The 26,992-nt window shown below is 42.4% G+C and overlaps 1 protein-coding gene across 1 annotated transcript in view; it reads right to left on the reverse strand.

Annotated features, from left to right (window-relative positions):
- The window catches only part of LOC133968922 (uncharacterized), a 142,396-nt gene that overhangs the window by 55,873 nt on the left and 59,531 nt on the right, over positions 1–26,992 (reverse strand). The window contains exons 3-5 of the mRNA XM_062405179.1: positions 18,188–18,482; positions 7,144–7,263; positions 2,693–2,860 (exon numbers count right to left, since the gene is read on the reverse strand). Coding sequence (XP_062261163.1) covers positions 2,693–2,860; positions 7,144–7,263; positions 18,188–18,482 — 583 coding nt within the window. The remainder of the gene's footprint in view (positions 1–2,692; positions 2,861–7,143; positions 7,264–18,187; positions 18,483–26,992) is intronic.

Consider the following 26,992-nt stretch of genomic DNA (forward strand, 5'->3'; position numbering starts at 1 on the left):
GTGTTTGTGTGTGACAGGTGTGTCAGAGTCGGAGCTGAACCCGACCAGGTGCAGCCAGTTACATAATGAAGGCCTCTATAAATACTCGTCCCTGCCGCTTCCACTCTGCCAGATCATGGACTCAGTCACTTTCCCTTCAGTGGTCCTGCTATGAGCCTCATTTGTTACCGGTTTAGCTCTTCAGCATTCAGCTCTTGTGGCCCCGGTTTCCCAGCGCTCATCCTGTTCTCTGTCTCCCTTGCGGTCCTGTCTGTTCTGACTCTGACCCCTGTCTCCTGCCCCTCGGCTGGTCAGCCCTGAAACCTGGAGCAATCAGCCACCCTCGGATCTCATCCTCGACCTGCTACCCCTCATTCACGACCTGCTGGAGGTCCTGGTCCTCAGCTTGCCTGCTCCCCACCTTCCCCTGTGCTTTGCAATAAATATGTTACCTCATTCCTGTCTGCGTGTCTGTTTGTGTCTGGGTTCACCTGTCCTCAAGCCCCTAGCAGCAATCATTTAAAGCTAACTTTGCTCGAAGCTCTGATTGGGGACCTGTGGGAGTTGTGAACCAGTCTGTTCTGTCAGACTGTGAAGCGGCCATCAATTCCAGCTCAAACGGCTAAAGTGCCAAGCTGTCAAAAATATCATCAGTCACATATTGCAGCATTTGAAGACGTTTTTCTGTCATAAAACTATATGCACTTAACTCCACAACTGGCTGCAGTAAATAACCTAACTGAAAATCAGAAAACCATGAGAAAAACCTCACATCACTTCGGCTCTCTTCACATGTTACCTGTCAGTTTTAGAATTGATCTGAAGATTTTATTGATCACCCATAAAGCCCTTCATGTCGCAGCCTCCGCAGGTTGGCTGCTGCTGAGTACCGACTCAAGACCAAAGCTGACCGGGTTTCTGCAGTCGAGGCCCCTCAGCTCTGGAACTCCCTGCTCGAGGATCTGAGGCTTTAGGATTCCCCAGTTTAGTCTGAAGCTAAATAACAGATGTGAGAGGTGCCTTGGACCAACCTTCAAGACCAACAGATCAAAATCTCATCGGACCAAAAAGTGCAGACTTTGTCCGAACACAATAGCTGAATTGAAAACAAAAGACTCAAGCTTTGCTACAAAGCCATCGATGTGGAGGGTAGGTAGACACAGCCCACACAGGTGATTATGACAGGACTAATGTAACGTCAAATGTAAACAATAGAACAAAGACAATAACCTTGGTTTGGAAATTCCGTTGTGAATTTAAGCCAGTCTGTTTGCCCAATTTTACTTTTCCGAAAAAGCTGATTGGTTTGGAACCCTGGGATCAACAACAAGCGACTTTTTCACTTTGATATCTGAAGACATCTTTAATGAAAAAGTAACTTATCTTATAAGTATAAATGGACAAAAAGCTACACTTCCTAACCTAAGCTTTCTCCACCTTAATTGGGAGACGGTCAGCAATTACCACAGAGGAGTCGACAGAGGCCGAGATGAGAAATGACAAAGGATGACATTACATAATGGATGACAAGAACACTGGCCTTGGAGGCCGGTTGGTTCCCTTGATCATTCACAGGAGAACTAGCTGCCGTGTCCTTTTGAATGGAATAAAGGACACACACACCAATTCTCCAGGTGCACAGGTAGAGTGAATGGATTAATATTGGCCTCTAAGACATCAGTGCACTCCTGCACAGGAGAACCAGAGCAGTGCTGCCCAGAGAGGCACTAACTAGCTCACTGACCTCCTTCTGGATAACTGCAAGATGATTTGTAGGGTAATGTCCAAGTAGGACAGTAATATCCACTGATCTAACTTGATGAGGAGTTCCTCAGCAGATTTAATTCAAATTTCTACTTTCTGGTCTTAATTCTTTTTATATGGAATAATAGGCTTAGGCACTGGAGTAAGGCCCAATTTAATATATAAACACCACAAGCATAACATACTTTGGTTGTAGACCTTTTCCATCCATCCCTCACACTAAAATCCCACTTCATAATCACAAACAGTGACATTCAATTGAGTGTTATCAAACAGTTGATGAGGTCGGTCTGATTAGAACTGCTGTGGCTTATTCCCAGCAATCTGAGCGTACAGCTGCTGTACAGCATCTGATCTGTCATCGCTCGGGCGAGGGAAATCCACGACTGAATGTTTGATGAGGCACTTTGCAGCGCTGCAGGAGCCTCCTCCACCCGACTGCCGCAGCTGCTGCTGCTACGGGAATCCTGACAGTACCTGTGGGTCAAAGAGGTCCGAGCACTCCTCTGCCTTCTGGGCCAAAACAAACACTATGTTTATGCCTATTTGTTTTCTCCCGGCGTTTACCATGTCATGAGTGCTATAAAGTCAAACACAGCAAAGTCATTAAAACTTTATCTCCGTTACTTCTCGGTGATTGACAGCTCAGCTGATGCTGCATTGTTCTAATGAGATGGAACCTCACCAATCTAGTGCTCCGAGCCATAAAGAAGTGTTTGCAAACAGCATTGGACGCCTGCTCTGTGAGTGTGTGTATACGGGTGTGTCTGGCAGTTATGTGGGAGGTAGCACCTACAATTACTGCACATATGTGTGCATGCAGTAAGTACAGGGTGTTCAACCACTGTCATTTCCTGCTATTATGTTGTGCTGCCCGCCTCCCTGTCGACTACTCATTCATTCTCTGTGGCCTCTCAGGGATTGCATGGTTTTTGGTGCAGGGACTCACTCTGGGTGAATCGTGGAGGATTATCGTTAACATCAGTGAGGTGGACGGTGACGGTGGTGGTCCCGGAGAGTCCGCCCAGATGACCCCCCATGTCCTTGGCCTGGAGCACCACCAGGAATTGGTCCTGGGTCTCCCTGTCCATGTCGGGCACGGCTGTACGCAGAATACCTGGAAAACACAGAATACAAAGAGTCATCAGAGTGGCCCTCGAGGGTTTAAGGCGGGGAAAGTCGAGTTTTTACCCAAGCGAGATTGCAGCAAATAACCATAAAATATCTATGCAGGACTAAAGGTTTTTTTTAATCAAAATTCATGACTCAGTAATTACCAGGGACTGAAGCTCCTGGATTCCAAAAGATACTTTTAGGCTTGTGCTCTGTTCTGGAACAAAAGCTTCCAGCACATTGGCATCTCGTCCGACTCACTTTTAAAATGTTTAAGCAACACGTCTATTCTATTGCTGCAGGACTGTTCTCACGATAACTTTCATATCATGATAGTATATCTCTTTCCCAGATCTCCTGAGCCACCACTCTCTGGCTGTGTAAAAGCTCCAACTAAAGGCCTTAATGATGATTAATAAATATTATCTTTTGATAAGTGGGTCATCCATCCATCGTTTATCTATACCACTTATCCTGTAAGGGAGAGGCAATGGAGCTGGAGCCAATCCCAGCTGACATTGGGCGAGAGCCGGAGTACAGCCTGGACACGTCGCCTTGCAAATGAAAACGTACAGAGAAACCCATCTATTCACAACCTATGGGCATTTAGGAGGGTTTGTGAATTTGTGTACATTTTTCTTTCAATCCGGTTTTTAAACGTATCATTAATGCAATGAACAGCACCTTTGTAAGTCAGTGGCAACTGGATTAACCTGGTATCCTATGAAGTGATGGACCTGATTTTAATAGACAGTAAGATTTATTAATGACTTCTTCACATTAATAGCTACAGATTGGACTACCGATTATGAGAGGACGATCTTTCATTAAAGACTAAAGTAAATCATTAATTACAGACTGTAGGTTTCTTGCTTCAAATAAGGCATTTACCCTGCCCTTACAAATCAAATTATTCAATGGAATTATTTGGTCCAGATGCTCTGCAGCTGTCTTCCAGGAGTGTGTTAAAACAGTTCATTAGAGGGGAATTATTGATTAATCAAAGAGCTACAGAGACACAATGAGCTAAGCTGGATCCATACGGATCTGAGAATTTGGAAACAGTGATGTTTTTCTTCCTAATGCAATGGTGCCATTATCTGGACCAATATATCAGCTAATATTATAGATACATCACCATAGGTCAGCTGTTACATACTTTACAGAAGAGAAATGCTCAATATATTTCTAAGGTAATTTAAAAACATATCCACGTGACTCAGACACCGAAGAGCACTGGCATCAGCCTCAGTCCTGGTCTAAATCCTGAAATCGACCGGGTTATAATTACGGATTTATGAAGCCATAATAAATCATTTAGCAGCCATTGGTAAATCCATTAGTTACAACCTTTAATAAAATGTGTCTCATTAGAGTGGATTGCTCACATCTATTAGGTACAGCACTCATTTTAAGGTAGTAACAGGGCTACAGTTTCACTTATTTACTTTATTTGTCTAATTAGGCTGCATGTTGTGCCATAAACACGTCAGAGTCGTCAGCAGCTGCTTGATCATTATCACAGGTAAGAGGTGATCAAGCTTCATATTTACTAATCATGCTGTTTTTATTATTCCAATTGACGGACCAGGTTATTCTTGGATCTCTCGTCTTCCTTTCAAAACCTATTGGAAAATATCAGACAGCATCACGCTGAAGACGGGGCTGCTTCTCCTAACAAGCTGACAGTTTTTCTGACACTTTAGAGACACTCAGTTTCCGTTTGACATCCACAACACATAACTTAGTGTTCCATTAATGCTGTGCAGAAACACACATACGCAAAGCCACACGTATACAAACACAGACACATGAGGAAGCTTGCACAGAAAGAATAAATCATTACACGGCGACATGCTGACAGAGCACAAAATCTCAATCTGTGTCTCACACCTTTTAAACGGCACAGCACGCATTCAACATCGATCACCTCCTCTGGGTAAATGGCCTCATTCTGCTACATATGATTGGATGTTACACATCCAGGGCTGGCTGCTCTCACCCAGCGTCAGCCAAAACACAGGCCTGGATGCCTTGGCAGCTCAAGGTGAATCACATTCAACATGGGCCGTTTCGAATGCAAACGAAAGGAGCAGGAATGTGTCTCGCTGTCTGAGCAGAATGCATAAGCAAACAAACTGAATGTATGAGCAAATGTACTTGCCCCTAAGTGTACATTTTGAATGATGCCTTTTAAGATTGAGCCGGCGAGAAACAAGGTGATTGGAGAAGGGAGATAGAGCATGAGAGAGTAGAGGGGAGGGGAGAAGAGAGTGGACACGTTCAGAATACTCAAACTCGTCTGATAGCACAGTGTCACGGCTAATACACACTGGGTGGAATTAGGCTTATATTCCCCAATTAGCATTCAAAAGGCGACGCAGCTCTCTTGGCTTGTTGCAGAGGTCCTCACATGTCAAAGAATTAAATTACTTAACACTGACATTCAACAAGCAAAACACACGGATTGGTGACCTGTGACCCGTGTGAGCAAAATAAACAATCAGGCAGGCACAGGACAAGGGCATAATATTAAGAGCATAAAGTTATAATATTACGGAAAAAGTTATAATTTTATTTACAGTTATAACTGAGAAGAAACTCGTCGCAATATGAGAATAAAGTCGAAATATGGAAATAATTTTGTGGTTATATTTTGAGAAAGAGTTGCATTATAACAAAAATAAAGTCGTAATATTATGATAAAAATGTATAATTAAGTAATGCTTTTAGAAAAATATTAAGAGAACTTAGTCGTAATAAAACAAGAAAAATGTCCTAATATCCCAATAATTTTTGGTAGGAAATGAGTCGTAAGGAGGATCTATGGTTGCTGGAGTTTTTCTCCTCCTGGATCCGAAATCTTAAACCAATCTCATTGTGAAACCATGAAACCTACAGATTTAAACAATAATGAACTGTAGACCACTACCAAACATTTCCACCTGCACATCAGCGGTAACCCGCAGGTCTCTGTGGGTCTTTCTTCAGAATAGTCCTGGTACTCATGATAATGTGGAGCTGATTTTATTTTGTGAAAACTAGTTTAACTTGACACGATGTTCCACATCCCTTCTTTCAGGGAAGACAACAGACCTTATCCGTATAACATTACCACTTCATTCTCAATTTTCTCATTGACTCCATCACACAGACTCTTATATGCAAAGACTTCAGCAGCCACAAGTTTCTTTCAGTGCGCACTGTCAGTCAAAACAACACTCAAAGCACCAGACAGCTAGAACTCCGTTTCTGAATCAACTGAGTTATTATTTATAACGCTAAAAAAGTAATCATTATAAAAAAGGTTGAATATATAAAGCTCCTCACCCCTCCCCATCCTCCACGCCACACAAAAAAACGTTCTGCCCTTAGGTGACATGCGTGACACGGCAGCTCAGTGAGAACACACACAGCCGACAGGTCCTTTGAGGCCTCTGTAATCTGTCCTGTGTAATAGTTCACAAACCTTCGCTGACATCTCCCTGTGAACCCGTCTTTTTGTTTTTGCCTCATCCAGAAATAATAACATTAGGCTGCTGCTCGGTTTTTGTTCTGCGCACACGTGCCCTGGCAGCATGAATACATTTCTGCCAGCTCATACTGGAGGAGAACTGGGGAGGGGGGAGCACTTGGAGATGTGTGTCAGCCTGTGTGTGTATGTGTGCGTGCACGTGTGTGTGTGTGTGTATGTGTGTGTGTGTGTGTGTGTGTGTGTGTGTGTGTTTGTGTGTGTTAACAAGAGGGTGTTTGAGGGGCACAAGAGGGAAAAGGGAAGTAAGAAAGATAGATGACTAAGTGTGACAAGAGAACTGGGGATGCACAGGCGAGGACTGTTGGTTAGAATGTGTGTATGTGTGTGTGTGTGTGTGTTTGCGTGTGTGCTTGTGTGCGTAGGTGTGTGTGTCTGCTTGAGACCGTGCATGAAATAATAATGAAAACGAGTAGGGATTTACTTGTGCTCGCAGCTCATATTCTGGGATGTTAAACTCTACCTGAGCTTGCACGATCACACTGCTATGTGCGCATGTCTCTGATCGTGCTCGTTCACACACAAACACACACGTTCAGTTTTGTGTGTGTGCATATGTGCGTGTCGGAAATGAATTCACTTGTTTGCTCTTCAACACCTTGAGTATATTTGCTCTTCTGCAGCTCGTGTGTATTTGCCTTCCAACATCTGCGGATCCTTTATGTTTCTCCGCCCATGTGTGCCATGAAGGAAACACACACTGACACTAACACACACTCACACACGCTCACTCCCAGATTAATGAACACACTCACCTGTCTGGGGATCGACTGAGAAGTACTGTTGTCCCTGTACCAGTGTGTACACGAGCCGGGCGCTGTTCCCATAAGTCGGGTCATCGGCATCTGTCGCTGTCACCTGGATTATGGACGTGCCTGTGGTGTGGACACACAAGGAAAGAACGGAAAAGAGAAAAGTGGGGAGAAAAAGGTAAAAGGAAGGACAAAGTCAAAACAAGGTAAAGCTGAAGCTAAGTATACAGAATGCAGCAGCATTTTAAAAGAGTAAGAAATCATATCAGGGCGACATCCTCTCTCCTCTCTCCTCTCCTACTCCTTTTTCAATCTCCTTCCGAGGGCACGGGGACAAATACTTTATTCTCAATCGCCCCCGCCCCCCCCCCCCCCGCGCCCAACACGCACGCTCTTCCTCCTCCATCCTGCTGCTCACCTTCCTCTCCTTACCCCCCGATTCCCTCTGTCTCGTTTCATTTCACTTCATCTCCGTCTCCAATTCCCTTTTGCCCCCTCCCTCTCAATCCCACCGTCTGTCTCGTCAGTGGCCCTCTCTCCATTTACCTTGCACTGCTTTAAATCGTTCTGCTCTAGGGCTCACACAGTCTCAATTGGCAGGTCAGGTTTTGGAATTTGCAGGCAAAAAAAAATTGCTAAATATATTTTCAGAAAACACAGCCAACCCATTTCATATGTGGTGTATTCAGATGTGTCTATATTCATGCGTAAGCACGGGAGGAATGGTTATTCCAAGAGCGGGGACTAGAAAGCATTGGTGGTAGGGGATTTGGGGAAGCAGCTGCTACTTTATTTCTGATCAAAGCCATGACAGCACCACTATGGGAAACGAAGTGTGTGTGTGTGTGTGTGTGTGTGTGTGTGTGTGTGTGTGTTGGTGTGTATGTGTGACGATAGAGGAGGGGGCATGGGATCATGTGGTTTCGGATTCATTACAGGTGGTTAAGAACCAGGGAGTATTGACAGATGGTAGGTGTGTCAGAGAGAGGTTGAGAGGGAGTAGTAAAGAGTAAATTATGCATATGCGTGTGTGTGTGTGTGTGTGTGTGTCTGTGTGTGTGTGTGTGTGTGTGTGTGTGTGTGTGTGTGTGTTTATGTGTGTCTGAAGGATAAATACTTTTTATTACAACTTGGGTTCCAAGTTTGCTTTACCTATCAGTAGTATTATAAAGAGTAACTAAGTACATCTACTTAGTAATTAAGCAGAATTACAATACAAGCTGTGTTCCAGTGCACAGTTTACTTTAACAGTTCTCGCTGCTCTCTGTTCAGGAGATTTAGTTGTTTAAAGGGAATTCCCTCGACAACACTCAGAGAAACCCATTAACGTTACCAGTGCAGACATGACTCCCTCTATGTTTCACTCTGGTAATGTTATCAACTCACACACCTGTACTGTGGGAACCTTACAAGAGTGAAATAAAACAAGTACTGACTCTACTACAAAACAAATGCTATTGAAATGTATGTAAATGGGGAATAAATGTCACTATGATTAATTTACCAAATGCATGGTGTCTGAAGGTGATGGATATAAGTAAAGTAATGTGCCTAATTATCAAGTATATATATATCAATACAGTCTAACGCTTTTATCCATAATAACAAAAAAGAAACCTTATAAACAAGCAGAAATGCCCCAGCCCTTCATATGATGCCATTAACTATTGATTTTATAGATTATTAGACTTAAAAAGTCACATTAGTAATTATAAATGAGTAACAATGAACATAAAAGACTGTACAGACATATATATTAGTGCACTAAAGAGGTGCTACCTACAGAGATCACGTTTGTTTGCAGCTGTTTTGAATCTTTTTCTTTTTTTACACCATCCGTTCAGAACAAGTAACTCATTGTGAACAGTGTAACAAAACCCAGCTGAAATTGATTGTCAAATTTTCGAAAATCTAATAAAAATAAAGATAAACCAGAGTTATATTCTAATTTCTTTGTATACATTATTGCAAACACTTGATTTGTGACTATATTGTTGGTGCTCTAGTGAGAAAAAGTAAAGTAAGAAACAGTGAGACCAATTAAAATCCAACAGAGTGGAAAGAAGGCAGCTTGTTTAAAACCTATCTTCAGATGTTTGGCCATTATTTTGAATTCATTTTCAGTTTTGATTTCTTTCTGCATTTCCCACATTTCCTAGCCAGATAAAAAGAAAGTACACTTAAAGCACTTATTTTTACTCGCTCTCCGTACCAGTTTCACTCACAGACTGCAAAGCGTCTGCTGTTAAATCTATTTCTGTTTTAAGCTTTTTTCAGTGTAGATACTGTGGATAGGTTCAAGGGTATATATTGTAAGTAGATACATGCTGAAATGTTTCCTCTGACAGCGGGAAAACGTAATCAGTCTCAGGAATCAAACTGTTTGGCTCGGTGCAAGGCGAAGGCAAATCTATTGGTATTCAGCCTGTAAGCTGTGCCATACAGGCAGTCACACTCCACGAGGATCAAATACCCACACTGTCACGCATCCATCCGGAACCATCCGACATCTGTCCTCTGGAGAGCTACATAAATTCATAAAATACATACCATTTATATATATATATATATATATATATATAAATGGTATGTATTTTATGAATTTATATATATATATATATATATATATATATATATATATATATATATATATATATATATATATATATAGATGACTGTATATTCATACTAGTGCAGTGCCCATTTGGAATGAATTGTTTTCTTATCCTGTGTTACTACTCTGGAGTTTTCGTCATTATTGAGTCCTCCTCAAACAGTTCTACAATATACTTTCACTTGTTATTGTTTGTGTGCTGAGCTTTTTTTAAACAATTGGTCGCTCAGGAAGTCAGAATACTTTGTGTTACTCCTACCTGGTTTAAAAATGGATATGGAGTTTATATGGAGCTGCAAAAGATCTCTTTTGCAGCTCCATATAAAGCATTGCAGCAACAAACCACACCTTGTGCTTTTAGTGTGAAGACAAATAGCTAAAGAGGAAGTGATTCAATGAATGTTGCTGATGGAGATCAGCACCAGGGAAACCCGATATATCAATAAATCAGTTTGATATTTCACAATAAAAATAATAAAATTATCAACTTTATCAGACACTGCTGGAGTTCATCAGAGGGCGTAGACGTCGCCTGTTTATTCAAATTGTATTATTTTTATTGAACATATTGGGTTTCCAAATCACACCAATTTTGGCACATCACTTTGCTATTAAGAATGTAGATCAGAATACAGAGAGACATGGAGTCATCTATATATACATAGAGAAAGAGAGAGAGAGAGAGAGAGAGAGAGAGAGAGAGAGAGAGAGAGAGAGAAGATTAAACTTTAAACCTTCAATGCAGATACACATCTGCCAAGATATTAGATTTATCCACAGTGAACCAAAACCAACTCAAAACACTTTCAGAACTGGCTCAGTTCCAGCGCACCTTGCATCAGTGTCTCATCGCCGCAGATGAGCCCCCCCCCCCCCCCTCTCACCATTTCCCTTAAAATGCCTAATGTTACAAGCCTTTATTGGAATCCTCACAGCAGAACAACCTCCTTACGTATGCTGTAAAGCAGGTTGGTAAATATTGAATTGTCAGGTAAATATTGAATCCGTGATTGACTGAACGGCTCAATCTGAAGACTGAGCTGCTTTGAGGAGCAGACACTCATCGGGCAGCTGATGGATTACTAAACAGAGCTTGTCTCCATCACCCTCCACCCCTCTCTCCATTGGCCCTGCCCTGCTGTCGTCTTTCGAATCCAAATTTAACAATTCAATGAGGGAGGAAGTTTGACGTTTGGGGTAAAAATTACTTAAAAGGTAGAGCCCAAGGACCTGCAGACAAATTGGCTGAACTTCTCGAAACTAACCAGTATAGTGGGGGATTTATGTAAAATAATACTCCTCTTTTTCTGGCATAATTCAAAAGTTTTCCTGAAAGCAGTTCTCCTTACTTTTAAAAGGCAAGAGTGCTCCCTAAAAGTCGAGCTCCTTTGCGAGTGGAGAAGCGGAGTTTAAATGGCGATAAGAGCACTCTTGTACATACAAACTGTTTCCTACAGGCACTCTGCATTCACGCTCTGCATTACAATCTCAGTCACTCCAACATCTCACTGCAACATGAGCGCAGAAAAGAATTTCTCCGATCTCTGCCCTCACCTCTTATTTCACTCCCACTCTGAGTGCTCCTGTCAAACTGTACACCATCGCTCTGCAGTCAGAGAAATATTATCAGCTTAGTGCGACTGTGACACACACTTTGTCACCACGTTTCGAGTAAAAATGAAAAAGGAAATGCTTTTTTATGAATGTGTTTTATAACCATCTGTAGGTTGTTATTATGTTGGGGAAATGGTAATTTGTCATAAATGTATGCAATTACTCCCAAATCTCCCTTTATTTTCATGATACGACAAATTGTGTTGTTAACCAGGAAGATAATATCTCATATATACGGACACCGCTGTACATCAGGACTAATAGGAAAGAAGACTGTAATTTAACATGTACCCACTTTGATGGATTTTAAGGTGTTTACCCCAGAAAACCACTTTACTTTTCTACCATAAATGTCACGGTGAATGAATTTATTCATTTTGAAGAATTTTTCGAATACAGTAAAAGCATTTCACGGAGTATCGCTTCGCAAACTTGCAAAATCGTTTGATTTTTTTCCTGACACTGGGGTGCGAGTGCAGGTGGGTGTGTGACCAACTCATTTAGGCTTCGTAAAGCGAACGCGTAAAACATCCTGGAGAGGCGTGAATACATTATTAGCAGGTACAAGAGATTATTTGCAGGTGTATGTTTTGAACCAGGGCAGGCTTCACTTATGGCCGATCACATCAGCTCCCTCAGGCCGCTGAACAGCCCAGAGTCCCAAAGCAGCAACGCAGGCTCCACCGCTCTAATATGATTCGACAGCACGGCTAATAGGCAGATCATGTTTTTCCTTCTTGTGATACACAAAAACTGCCAGTCTGGATTTTAATTGGGGGCTCATTAACCTCTCAGGGCATTAAGTTAAATATCTGGTCAACCCCTGTCTTTTATAGGTATTTGTATACATTGAAGTCCAACCATCCATCCAGCTATTATCTATAATGGTTATCCTTTTAGGGTCATGGGTGAGCTGGGGCCAATCCCAGTTGACATTGAGTGAGAGGTGTGGTTCACCCGAGGTGTGGCAGGGCCAACGTACAGAGTCCCAAAACCATTCACACCCTGTTCAGACCTGGTGTTAACATCTGTCCTGAGGGATCTGATACCAAGTGGTCAGCTCTAAATTCATCTGTTCACCCCTGGTAATAAAATGTGTCTCAGTCTCCAATTAGTACCAAGAGACAAGCCACACAGAGACAAGGTGAACATGCTCAAGTTATTAAATATAGAGTTGTCAGTTAGTAATATCTCTTTAATATATATTTATATGCTCACAATCTATTTATATGCAAACAAATACTGAGATAAAAACAATAGTGTGTGTGCCATTTACATGATTACATAACCTGAGAGCTCCCTATATTAATAATAATAATAGGGATGATAATAATAATATTAATATTAATATTAATAATAAAATAATGACATTAGCAGAAGCTGCTCTTAAACTAGAGACTGGAGATGGAAGGTATTATATGTCGTGCATCATTCCTGCTGTTACAGGTATTTCATCAGGAAAAGTGAAAGCCTTCATACATCCTACAAGCAGTATTATGGAGAAAAAAAAAACATTAATGTAACCATTACAGATTCGGCCTGCATTGCATTTAACTTGCATTCATTTGCATTTCGATTTTGGGGGTTTTCGGGGCAGTGCACGAGCGTGCACATCCGCCAGCTCCAGCCATGAAATTCCCTCTATCCGGTATGAGCCGCCATGAACAGAGACGCACTTTCATGCCAAGAGGAGGAATAAAAATGAACAGCAGTGCCCGACCCTGCTCGCTCCCAACAAGAAAGTGGAGACCAAGTGCATTTGAGAACTCATGTACTTTTAGAAAAACCTTATCATGTACTTCTGACTTTAATTCAGGTATTTTAATATTCTGGTTTCAGTTGGACACTGTTAAGGTGGGGCAAGGCATGTGACCTACATTTAAAGAAAGTATTGCTGTACATACGCCCTCGATCTGAAAATGGCACCCAGAAATCCCCAGGTCCCTGTATGCTACATGGACACAAAGCTCAGATGGAACAGTGCAGCAGGGAATGTTTCACTCTCCTCCCACTTGCACCTGCCTGTTTGCAAAGTGGCTTGAAGAGAAACACAGCAATGTCCAAATATACTTCTTATTAAGATATCATAAGGACATACATAACAAAAATGTGTGTTCATTCCACCTGGAGCGGGTAAGTCTCTGTTTGTATTTGATTAGAGGGTATTAAGTGCAATAATTTGTCAATTGCTTGGGGAAGAAGATGCTTCTGGTTTTGAATACAATATTGGTTTTATGCATTAGTATGGAGTTGACAATACTACAGGATTTAATTGCAAGCTAACCAGTCTGAATTTGGGCTCATTTTGTTTGAGAGGAAATGCCACTTTGCAGGCAGCTCATGCCGAGTTCACACTACACGACTGACATGCGACGTAGGGTCAAACACCATCTTTCACTGCGGAAACCCCCTAGTACAGTCTGGAATCCAAACTTTACACTGCCTCATGAATCACATCTGTAAAGAGTTGTCACACACAGCGGCAGGCGACTGCAGATCCAACACAGATTCTGACGATTTAAGGCCTTTGTCTGCGAGTTCCAAAATGTGACAGCAAGTAGAAGCTTTGTAGGTAGACTGCATGTTGTGCAAATGAAAGCGTGTTTGTTTTAGTTGTTTGCGTTCCTTACGTGCTTATCATAGCTTAGCAATGAGGGAATAAAATGCGCAATCTCAAATAGTTGCTCTGAAAACCTAGCTTCAAAAGTTTAATATTCTCAATAGCTACACATAGTAATAGAAAATAAGCAGCACCAGAAGTGAGAAAATATTGTAATACATTATTATGTAATGTAAAACTGGGTAAAACAAACTGTAAAAGTCAGTTAATCTGCTTTATATCGTGTGTGTGTGTGTGTCTATTGATCATATTTGACAGTGATGAGACAACCATCAAGTCTGTCACCAGGTTCTCATTCAGATGTTATTAAATCCTGAGCTGTGTATTAAAGTACACGGCCAGACTAGATTAATATCAGAGAGAGTGACAACATCTCCATTGACTCTGTGTGTGAGGACAAGATGTTCCTTTTTTCCATCAGAGACGAGCACTGGAGACCCGCTCTTAACAATATAAGGGGAAGCAGCATCGCTCTTTAGGTTAGTGTGTTGCCCGGAGGCCCTCACTATCAAAGTTACTGTATGTAATGATTCTAGTTTCTCCCAGGATACATCCACTGTTACAATGGATGAGCATGAAAATCAATATATGAATGAGGGTATATTCATATTAGGCTAAAAATACATTCACATTCTGTATAACTATTGATACTGGCATTTGGAAGTTTTCAATAAATTAACTGAAAGTTTGACATTTTAAACAGACGTGCATTTTCAATTCACAGAATTAGTTTGCCAGCCAAGTCAGAGTCAAGTAATCTGAAAGTGAATCTATGGAAAACAATGTATCTGTTTGAGCGTCACTAAATGAATCACATGACCTGCTCTGTTTTTGACCCCTCGTGGTTATAATCCTCTCATCTAAAGACTCTGTATGTGACATCCCTTGGAGCCATCTGCTTATAACCATTAAAAAAGCAGAGAGAGAAACAGAAATCTGTCATGTGAAATAATTTAAACTGTTTTTGCGAGAAAATATTCTGATCTGATCTCGGAGCTTTAACTCATCGTGGAAGACTGATGAAGAAAAGAAGCCCTCAGGTCATTTAAAATTGTCATAACATAAATATGTATTTTTATGTACATTTATAACAAAAATGTACATAAAACAAAACAAAATCCAATGTCACTTCACGTTGGACTGGACTGAAAAAGGAAGAATATTTAGTTACACATGAAAGCATCCTGTGATCAAAATTCATTCGAACATGAAAAAAAAGAGAAATCATGGAGATTGGTGCGTTTGCTGTGACCACAGCAGAGAAATACGTGGCACGAATAACAACACGCCATCCAAATTCAACATTTCAGCCGCAGTAAAGTTGTTTTGATGCTGGATGCAGGATTCAGGCTCCATGTGAAGCAGGAATAAACGGCCCCTCACTCAGCTTTGTGCTCCTCCAAGTGGAACCTCCTAAAGTGCATCAGGTTTTTTCTCTAATAAAAAAACCAATCTATATATGATGAAGGCTAATTAGATACTGTACAAAATGTCAGTGTGATCCCAGCAGGCACTAATGTTATAGCGGTGGTGTGTTGCCTAATGGCTCTAACGCTGCAGCTTTGACATCTGTCGCCATAACCATGCTGATTCTATTTCAAGAATGTATCCATGTCCCACTTCAAGTGCTTTTCATAATACGTCTTTACACTGCATTTAATCTAATAGAGCTTTTTGTATTTGCAGCATTATTGGAGTCCATGAGTTATATTTCAATATCTGATATTTCTTTGTTTTTCTATATTTCACATTTCTCAGTGTAAGGTACTTTTTGGTGCAGGTTACACTCAGACAATCACCACTGTGACATGGCAGATCAGGAAACACTGTGTAGCTGCGGACATGTGAGGTATCTGTCTTCTTCCCGCATGACAGAATGAAAAACCAGTAGAAATGCTGGGGCCTGAGCTTGTCTGCAGAATGTGATCGCATGATAACCGGCTTAATCAAATCATGTTCAAGACTGAGATCAAGTTCTAATCTTGGATATTGAGATTAATCTTCAGCATTTTTGCTCTTGTTATTTGATCGCAGCATTGACAGGACAGGAATGAAAGGTCTGAGAAATGAGAGGTGACACGTGACAAAGACTACAGGCTGAATTTGGTCCATAAACAAAATGGGCAACCTGGGGGAAAAATATCTAAATCCAGCATTGTAGCTTTGTTAACCCAAATGTTGAAACGGTAACAGACACATCCAAGTTGTCCTCAGCTCGAAAGATTATACGTAATAATCTTTCTATGATGAAAAATGTTTCTGTCTGGTATTATAATAACAATTTATACATGTTAAATCAGTGGGATAAATCCAGTTTCTGTGGATGACTCAACAAGACAGATCCCGGCAGAAAGATCTGACGATAATTGTTGTACTTCCTCTTCTGGTGGTTACAATGGCATTATACATTTAAAGTAAAAGATTTGGTTGAAACACATTATTAAGTAAATAATCATATATATATGATAATCATATATATATTAAATGTTACTTATCATATATATATATATATATATATATATATATATTTAAAAAAAACTCGAAAATTACAAAAAGCCACATTATTTTAATTATAAAGATTTTTTTGGGGGGGGTTATAATTCTTACCTTGAAACTAAAGAGAATTACCTTTTATTATAGTTTGTGTGTAGTTAGCAGGATTACACAAACACCACTGGATCAGATTACCATGGAACTTGGTGGAGGGATGTGGCGTGGGTCAGGAAAGAGGGACTTACATTTTGTTGCAGCTCTGAATTATAATTTTTTTCACTTTCTTCATCCTCATGGGCTCCAAATAAAAATCTGGATCTAGCGAATCTGAATGTGGTTCCTGTTGCTGTAGTTTCAAAAAGCCTTTTATTCAAATGTCTGTTTTAATTCCAAAAATGGCATTTGCCCTAGAGACACTTATTATTATAATGTCCCTTTAAATGACAGTGAGATTGTCATAAATGTAAATTACATCTGCCCTCAGCCTCTCAATAGGTTCTGGTCCAGCTGCCAGAGAGCTGGGCACTGTTGCCTCCAAAAAGAAAACACTTTGGCCATGTCTACACCTACTTAATATATAATATTTACTCTATGTCCTATATTTGCTTTCACAGTATTTGAGAATTATGAGTGGGAAACGTTTCCAACATATAGAGCCCTGTAAAATGAACAAATAGTAGTAAAGTGTTTTTTCTGCTCCCAATGCTAAATACAGCATGCTACACTATAGCTGCTTCCAGAGAGGCACTGAACTCCGGAGATCCTCCACAGTTCTTCAGAGGAGCTGTATGTGTGAACGCAAATGTCCAAGTTAGAGCCTCCAGACTTCCTGTGGACATTCTCCTACTGGCCCCTAAGCCGAAAGTCTACAGAAAGTCCAGAGGGGCCGATGTGAGAACGTAGAAGACACAGACGAAGAGGTCAAGAAAGTTTGCGACGATAAAAACTGTAGACAAAGTCATGTGATCTCTGCAGGGGACTTTATATGTTAAATCCTGCGACTGTGTGCTGAACCACCCCTCGTCTGAATCCTGCGGAGGATTTGTTGTTACTGTGAACACGTCTGAGCAGAGAATCTCCCGCTGTGTTGTGCATGTGTGAAAGGAAAATTGCGGAGTTCCTCCACAGGACATCTCCAAAAATGGCTTTGCAGATTGCCAAATTTCCAGATAGGACAGAAACGGATTATTACCATGTAAGTGTTTTCATATCTCAAACTACAACGATTAGAAATGAATTAATGAACAACGGTGTGATTTTGGACACAGCATCTGTTTGTTTTTTTCAAATATTTTTTCAGTCTTTCTCTGAGAACATCGTTAGAATCACAGCACTGCTGAGCTTACACTGAAGGGACTGAAGAGATATCTGTTGATGCTCACACTGACCCTTCACTTTACTGATAATTCATAAATCCAAGGTCAAACACCTAGATGATTAGCTTGGTGTGGGAACATGTGGTTGGCTCTCAGGTGAGGTGGGTGGGCAAAGATCTCAACTCCAATGTAATGAAAAGTCATCATAGGAAAATACACATTAATTACCTTAAAAAAAAAAAAAAATCGTGATTATTTAAATATTTCGATCAATGTGTTAATTTTAAGTTGTGTTTATTACATAACACTGTCAGGCTTTATAATCTGCTGCTGCTTTCCCCTGAATACAATCCAAACCCTTCCTCCCACTGCCCACCCAGGGTCCCGTACCTATATTTGCCATCTCCGGCACGGTGGCGCTGTAGGGGCCGTCATCAAACAAAGGCGGGTTGTCATTGATGTCCTGCACCCGAATTATAAACTGTGACGACGGCTCCAGGGCCCGGTCGGTCTGCCTGTCCGTGGCCGTGGCGACGAGACGGTACTCGTCCTTCTCCTCACGGTCCAGCGGCTTTGTGACGTGGATGTTGCCCGTCTTCTCATCTATCACAAAGACCGAGCCCGCCCCCTCGCCTCGCAGGACGTACTTTGTGCGTCCATCATTCCTGTCCATGTCAGTGTGGAGCTGGGTGAGGGAGGAGGAGTGACGCGAGGCGGGAAGGGAGACAAGATGGGAGGAAATATGGTGTGGAAATTGAAAGGTGAGGACAGAGAAGAACAGAGAGGGTGGGGAGGAAAGACAAGAGTAAACACCAGTTAGAAATGAAGTTTGCTTTCCCGGGACTCTATGAAGACAAAACAAGCGGATTATCCTCTGCATGCCTCCTGGATATAATGAATTTAAACAGAGGCAGACAAAAGAAATGTTGAAAATACTTCTCTCTCTCTCTCTCTCTCTCACACACACACAGACACACACGCACACAGACACACACACACACACACACACACACACTTTCATCTTATTGTGCCATGTCTCCTCTCTCTATTCCTCGAGTATAAGTATGTTATGAACCAGGATCTCCTTAATCTCAATGATATCCCTAACACATGCTCTCCCGCTCAATCTTAAAGCCTCTATTCACTTCCCAGCAGCTGTGGACGGCGAGAGCTTACTAGTCTGTGCACTACCGGCTCCCTGGCTATTTAATGAAAGCAGCAAATCAAAGAAATAATGAACAGGGGGCCAATCAATTATTCCCTAACTAATAAGTGCGTATGAGGGAGAGTGGAGGGGAGCGCGGCGGTGGGACATGTCGTATCGATCACAGCCCTGTGTTGTGCTTTATTGGATCAGTGCCTGGTGGGACGGCAGGGCAGAAGAGGGGCCAGCGTTCTCTCATGCAGGGAGAGGTAATACCAGGGAAGGCTCCACACTGCTCCCCTCCGTCCCCCAATGAGACACAGGAGCAGCGGCGGGATGCGCCCAGCACACAACAAGATTCAATCTCATTACCCCCACACCTACGTGGATCGAATAGCAACCGTGACCAAAAAGAAGAGTGTGTTAAATTAGCCCCCACTTGCAAGAAAGTGTGACATTGTGACTTTAGATGGAGAAAGGGGAGAGCGGAGAAGCCGCTGAGGAGGGGACGGGGCTTTAACTCAGGAGCGCATTGTTGCGTGGCAACAGCTAAGCACATTTGCTAAATGAAATGAGAATGGATACTGTGAATCGAAATGTTCATTTACTTTGAGGATGGCCATTTTTCAGGGGGAGGAATGGAACAGATACGCCAGCTTCCCAGGGGGTAAACGATAACTGGCTGTTGACAAGGTTGTTTATGGCTAAGAAAGCAATCATAAGTTCAGAGAAGTTAAATGTTAAAAGTGTGTGAGCAGTTCGGCAAAAAGTCAAAAGTAAAGCACTTCACCTTCAGAAGATTTCCTCATTTAAATGACAATGCAAGTTGAGAATGTGAAAGCGCTCTCTCCAACATAGAGGGTTTTCTGAGAGAGCCTTGTGCACTGAGGAAACTGGAAACAACTCTGCTGCTGAACTGAAGGCTTTACTGTTGCCTTTTAATCAGCAGTGCTACAACTAGCCTGAGCAGTTTTATAGTGATACTCCAACTCTCTTTGTGTACAAGCCTTTTACTCACAGAGACACTTTGATTGGATGTAGCAGAAAAAACACTGGAGCAAATAACATTGAATATAGTTCCATTCCAGTCGAGTGAACCAGTAAGACATGATAGTGTGTGTGATCCAGCCTGCTCAATATAAAGACCCTGAAATTATAGCAGCGAAATTCTTCCATCATTACTCAAATTACACATATTCCTAAACTGTTTATGTTTGAGTTTCTGTGGCCAATCCCCGAGTCAAACGTCCCAATGAGCCGATGTGAGAAAACAGCAGGGGATCCTCCAGGGAATTAAATGTGAATGAGCGGATGGGCTGATGATGCTTCTAACATGCGACAGACACGACAGTCTTTATAAGCTGCGTCCTCCCTCTGTCTGATGCATCAGCCCTCACCTGAACGGCCCGGAGATGGCTGAGCAGAGCATCTCCCACTGCATCGCTGGTATGTGAAAGAACATGACCCAATTGTGCGGACGGTCTCCTGAGATGGTGTCTAAAAACAGCTCTGCTGTGTCGTGTCAAAATGGCTTGTGAAAACTATCCCGAGCTGGACTCCTGCTCCTCGTTCCACCTAATCAGCAACTCTCTACATTATCCGCCCACGAACAACTGTCCTCTGACATTGACATTTTGTTCGAGTCTCATTTTACCTGTCTGCTTCCCCACACTTCCCTTTTGGATTTGGTTGCCTGACTGACTCCATTTCCTGAACACCGAGTAAATATGTCAAACATGCATCACTTTTATCTTTCCTGCTTTTGTTGTGCTTTTGTGCTTTTGTGCTTTTGAGCCAAGACAACCCACCAGACCTCAACAGAACCTTGACAAGGCCCTTTTATGTATGGCACCATTAAGACCTGGCTGTGTAGATTGAAACACATGATATACAGCAGAGAGTTTTGGAATAACCCCTGTGATGCCTCGTAGACATGTTGATCTAAACTCAGTCATTCTCCACAGGGTTTCTGACGGCTTCAACAGATTATTGAAGACTCTTAGGGCATTGAAAGACATATAAGACCAATTTCATGAAGGACAGATATGAAGAATTACTGGACTCCTCGACTCCTTGACTTTAACTTTACCATAATTGAAAATAGGGTGATGTATCCAAGTGGAGAATATCCCTGGAAAAGCCACGTTATGGAACAAACTGACAGATACAGTAGGGATCCATGGTCTTTGCCACAGCCAAGCATGACGCACTGCTGGAAGTGTTTGTAGACGATCAGTCATCGGTCTACTTTGGTCTTGTTTGTTTAAATTGAGCTATTATTAAATTATATATTGAATCAATACATCAATATCATTAAGAAACATCTACAACACATTGAAACATTACAAGTATGCATGCCGCCAAAATAGCAGCCAAGCTCCACTCATATTATGATTCCATATTTCAGTTTGGTCTGCCAAAAACTGCCCCCTGGTGGCTGGCTGCAGTGTAGGTCATAGATCCCACCTCGTTTGCAGATGTTGGCAGATGAGATATGGACCAAACTAAAAGGTCAAAGTTAAGGTAAAATCTATTTTCAAAAAGATGGTTTGCATCAAGACGTTCTTATCACGTCGACATCAAAATTGACAGATTGACTTTAGATTGGTCGAGTGAGTGTATGGGCATGATCTTGATACTGCTTGATCCCCAATTTACCACTACAAATTAACAAGATGGTAGCATTCATATCCAGCATGTTTTGGCTTCATTTCTGGATAGTGTATTTCTGAGGTCTAACCATTTGCTTTGCCTTCCCCATTGCACCTGTGTTTGGTTTCCATGTTGTCGTACTTAAGCGAACTGTGTATTGTTGCAGTCAGGTTCAGGCAAGTTCACTGAAAAGTGTTTACATTGTGACCTACACTCAGTTTGGGCTCATCATCTGTCGGGCCCACCGGGGCCAATCGGCCAAAAACACGTCTGGTCAGGGACACCACGGGAGCCCGGCTCCTCGCTCTCCTTAATGAAGTGCCATTAACAATCAAAGTCTTAACGGGCCTGCAGCTTAACGAGGGGACTTAACGAGCTTCTTAATGAAGCCCCGGCCATCATTACCACAGTGAGCGGTGGCAGCGCTGATTGAAAGCACTGCTCAGAGTCATTCTGGAGCAGGAGAGCCCGGCCTGAGGAAACCAAATCCATTTAAGGCTGACCTCTCACCCTTATCTGTCCCTCCCAGATTTATAGGAAAGTATAATACGGAAAATGCACTTCACCAAATATAATAGCTATGGATATTTGATGGCTTCTGCGTTGGCCCAGCTTTGGAAATCTTGCAGCTACCTGTCAGTGTGCAAAAATACCCAAACATTATCATTACGCAACAATACGCCATATATCACATCAGCTTAACATGAATAATACGACATCTCATAACTCCTACTTTTCATATCCCCGATATACTATCAAATATATCAAGAGCTAAACAATATGAAGCCACTGGCCACAAAAGACAAATTTACTGATGTGTCACCTCTGCTTGGAGAATGATTTCAGCCTGATAAGATGCCATTTCCATCCCTGGCGCCTCCAGTGAATGCAACACCCAGCCTCCCCAGACTCTTAAATCTGCTCAATTGCTTATAATATCATAAGGTAATATGCTTATATTCATATACTCAATTTCACATTTTTGCAATAACCATAAATCATCAAACGAGGAGGAGAAGACTCTCAGCCAACCTCTAAATCACTTAAATAACTAATACCCCATATGCACAATTTCACATTTCTGTTACACAATAAATCATAAAAACACCAGGAAAATGTGTTTTTTTCCCCCACAGCTTTGCATTCGTCTAATGAATGTGGATGTTTTTCCCCACAAATGCACGTGTGTGTGTGTGAGGTTGTGTGTGTGTGGTCCCTGTGCTTGTGTGAGGCTGACAGGGAGGGAAGTTATTGCACCAGGAAAAATCACAAACTGTGAAAAAAAAATCGACTGGTAGCTCACGTGAAGCGCCAAAAGGCATAGAGAGTAAAATTTGGGGCACCACCGAGTCCTCCGATTGGCACTGAGGTTGAATTCCCCAAACAGATCAGGGAGCGTTGGCAAGGACCCCCCCCCCCCCCCCCCAATCTCCCCTGGAAGCCCCCGGAGCAGGGGCAGCTATTCATCTTCGGTGTGGCAGCTTCAAAAGAACCGGAGGCCTACGGACCAGTCAAATTCCACAACAAGACTGGGTGGAGGTATCGCCCGGGGCTGGGACTGAGCCAGCTCTTGCATATCAGCCTCCATCAAGCTCGAGTCGAGCAGGGCGGGGCGGAGAGGGTCAGCCAATCGATTTGGAGCAGGCACCTCCAACTCAGAGAGACGTCGGAAGAAACAGGCCGGTCAGGGAAAACAGGTCAAATTAATTTGGGAGGGCGCCCCCGTATGAGTTCAGAGAGGACGTTTTAAATGAAACTGTTGCTTGTGGCCAGTTTACCTACAACTGAGATATCCTTTTGTTTGAAGGAACGAGTGCTTTGGCGCCTGTGTGTTTGTGTGCATGTACTGTTCATCTTATACTATGACCACTGTAACAACAGTCCTTCCAGGTGTGTGTGTGTGTGTGTGTGTGCGAGTGTGTGTGTGTTGGCAACAGTAACTTTAAAAGCAGCGGTGTAATAACCCTGGGTCTCCTTCTGCCCTGGCTAAACCTCCACTTGGCACAGTCATTTGCACAGAATGTAGAGGGAGCCAAGGCGTGACTAAGAATGCCTGAGTCTGCGTGTGGCTGTGTGAGTCTATGTGTAACTGTGTGTGTCTGTGTGTGATTGTTTGTAACTCTCAGTGCCGACCCTGAGAGAGAAAAACAGTTTAGAGCTAGCCAGGGAGTTTAAGGGCGTTTTATAGAGCAGAGCACAAAGCTGAGGCCAACATCTACACAGTGACTAATAATTAAAGTCAACAACTCTCCGGCCCGACTGTGATCAGCTCTGCCATCATCTGATGTCTTCACTCATTCCGCCCATCTGGAGAGCAATACATCCCCATCTGGAGCTCAGGAGACACACCTTCACTCATGTAAACACAAACCAGTAAGTGCACACAGATAAGGCTGGCTTTTCGTTCTCCAGTGGCACCATGGCAGTGGAACAATTTGCCTCTGCTGATACTGGCGTGTGCCGCTGTGTATGCGTGCGCCAGACGTGCCCATGTGCGTTTATCTTTATCGACAATCCGCTGTGGTTTGGCTGATGGAAGATTTTAGAATATGGCCCAACCCTAATATATATTGACAGGAGACAAACATTTTTAGCAGCTCTTGTAGGTTCAATTACAAATGCTGTACAATAAACAAAGACATTTATAAATTAATGTTTTTTTCCAAGACCAATCCCAAAGCCTTCCACCAGGTTTTGTCGTACCTCAACTGACTGTGGTCATAGGATATGTGAACTGTTTTCTAGTGTTTTATTGACCAACATTAGAGATGCACACACACTTAGATCGTTAAGCTGGAATCCTCTTTCTTGCCGTGTCAGACTGTCAGTGATTACCTTTGTCAATATTAAGATTAAGATGCATTTATTAATCCCAACAACATGCACAGACATGCAATGGCACACTCATGCAGGTAGGGACATTTAACCTCTGCTTTTGACCCATCTGGTGCAGGACACACAGAGCAGTGAGCGACAATGTACGGCGCCCGGGGAGCAGATGTTGGGGAAGTAAGGTGCCTTGCTCAGGGGCACTAGACAGGGTAGGGAGACTCTTGGATTTTTGGACAGATCAATCCAGGTTCGTCTTTTTGTTGTCTCTCCGTGGAGTCGAACCAGAGACGAACCAGAGACCTTCTCTGCCCATAGTCCAAGTTCCTGCCACTAGACCACCGCCTCTCCTCCTTAAAGGTGTTAATCTAAATCATAACACAACTTTGCAACAAGTGCTTCATTTCCTTTAAGAGTCTTTCACTGCAGTTCCAATAAAGATAATAAGGACCTCCTGCCAGGAGAAAAGCAGTTGTTAAAACCACATTAAACAGCCAGAGTCACAAAAAAAAAATGCAGAGAGTATTCCACTCAGGTGTGACACACATATTATTCCACATGCATGCAAATTTCCAAGCTGTCATTCAACTAGCCGTGCTCTCTACTCTAATCAATGCAGGAGCACATGACAAATACACCTTCCACTTATGCAGAGGCACTGGCACAGAAACAGAGGCAGAACACAGCCAGCCTCTGAGGAGCACTTGAGACTTCAGAAGACAGACCTTTCTGCTGTGACAAGTTTTAAATTCTGCCTGAACTTTCCATCAAACCCATTCTCACAGCGGGGGTGTGGGGAAATTCTCTTTTTGTTCGGCACTCACAGTGAAATGTCACGACGGTATGGAAAACAGTCTGCCGCCTGTTTGTCTTACAGCGAGACACGGCTTAAATATGTCATGAGGAACAGCGGTTAATTGTTTAGCATTGATCCGCCATTGATTCTGCATTGGAGTTTGGTTAGTGTCGATTGCCTCTTTAATTCGGTTGTGGTGTGGACATGTTGCCCTGTTCCTGTTTGATCTAATTCAGTCTGTCTCTGGAGGCAACGCTGTGTGGTCTGCACTTCAACACACCAGAAAAGAGATTGCGGAATCCTTCCCCGTGTCACACACACACACACACACACGTCCTAATAGAACATTCATTATTCATCATTATTAGACTTTTTCTTTAGCACCATTAGCTGTTCAGTGCATCTTGCCACTGTTCCCTTCCTCCGCGATACATTATTCAGGACAAAACTGTGCTTTTAGCTTCAGAGTATGCAAATCCCACTTTTGATTACCATAATCAGCTGATGTATGAGAGCGAGCTTGTGTGTGTGTGTCTGCGTGCGTTGTTGGTCGCTTGATTGTTTGTGTTTTATTGCGTCGGTGCTCCACTCCGGTGGTGTACACTTCACATCATATTTTAGCCGAAGGAGACGAGCTTTGAAAAGGCCACTGGAGGCCTAACTCACTGCTGTACATTTAAAGGGCAAATCGCCCACATATATGCCAACGCGTGCCACTGACAAAAGGAATGGGTCCTAGCACTGGAAAGCCAAAGGTCTGGGTGTCCACGTGTGTGTGTAAAGGCAAGAGTGTGTGCTGGAATAACAAATGAATTTCAAGCACTGTTTTCTATCGTTGTTTTTTTACATGGTTAGAAGAACTGTTGTTTGGCGCAAAGGCAGATTTTCCCAAATGTACAGAATGGTTACTCAGGGGAAAGAAATGCTGTAGAGTATTTATATTTTGTTACTAAAATATATATATATACCCTGCAGTGTTGTATCGTTGCAAAACCTGTGTAAATTGTAACACAGACTTCTGGGATGTAGAGCACATACTGTACTCTCATCTCACCATATGTGTGTGTTTGCACTGGCACGCCTCCTAAGATGCATTAAAAAATTAACCTGTGCGTTTCCCTGTGTCAGCAAACTGAAGAAAAGATTCCCTCCTCTCCTTCCCTTCTGTTTCCTTCTATGCTGCTTTTCCACTCCCATCTTCCTCTTACTTCCCCCCCCCCCCCCCCACCTAGTTTCACACTCTGCTCTCCCCTGCCCTCTTGCTCGTCTCATCCTGACCCTGCTCACTTCTTCTGACCTGCCCTCGCTAAGCACTGATCTTTTGCCGAAACTTTTCCATTTCTTCTTCCTTCTCCCCACACCAAGTGTTATATCAATATTTATCACTGCAAAGCTAGAGTAAACAACAGCAGCCAAAATAACCCAAAGGTTGCTGATGTAGTTCTGGCCATAGATCAAAGTTTCAAGCGCTAAATATACCAGAGCTTTGCTGCCAATAGCCACATGTTTCGGCTATTGGCCATCGGGTCTGTTGAGGTCAACAAGTCGTCCTTTTAACTTTAACCATCAAAATATAAAACTTTGCTTTTTTTGCTAATACCGGCTGTTTAGTGCCACCTAGAGATTGTCCTTCAAATAAAATGACAGCAGTTTTAATTTTAGAAAGTCCACCGAGACCTTGTGTCTATTTTTCAGTTCAATGATAAGAGCCAAGGAGGCACAGTTTGTATTGTGAACGTGGGAAAGAAATGTCACCTCAGTTTTGTGCCTAAAC

This window comes from Platichthys flesus, chromosome 14, assembly GCF_949316205.1.
Source record: "Platichthys flesus chromosome 14, fPlaFle2.1, whole genome shotgun sequence".
Lineage (NCBI taxonomy): Eukaryota > Metazoa > Chordata > Actinopteri > Pleuronectiformes > Pleuronectidae > Platichthys > Platichthys flesus.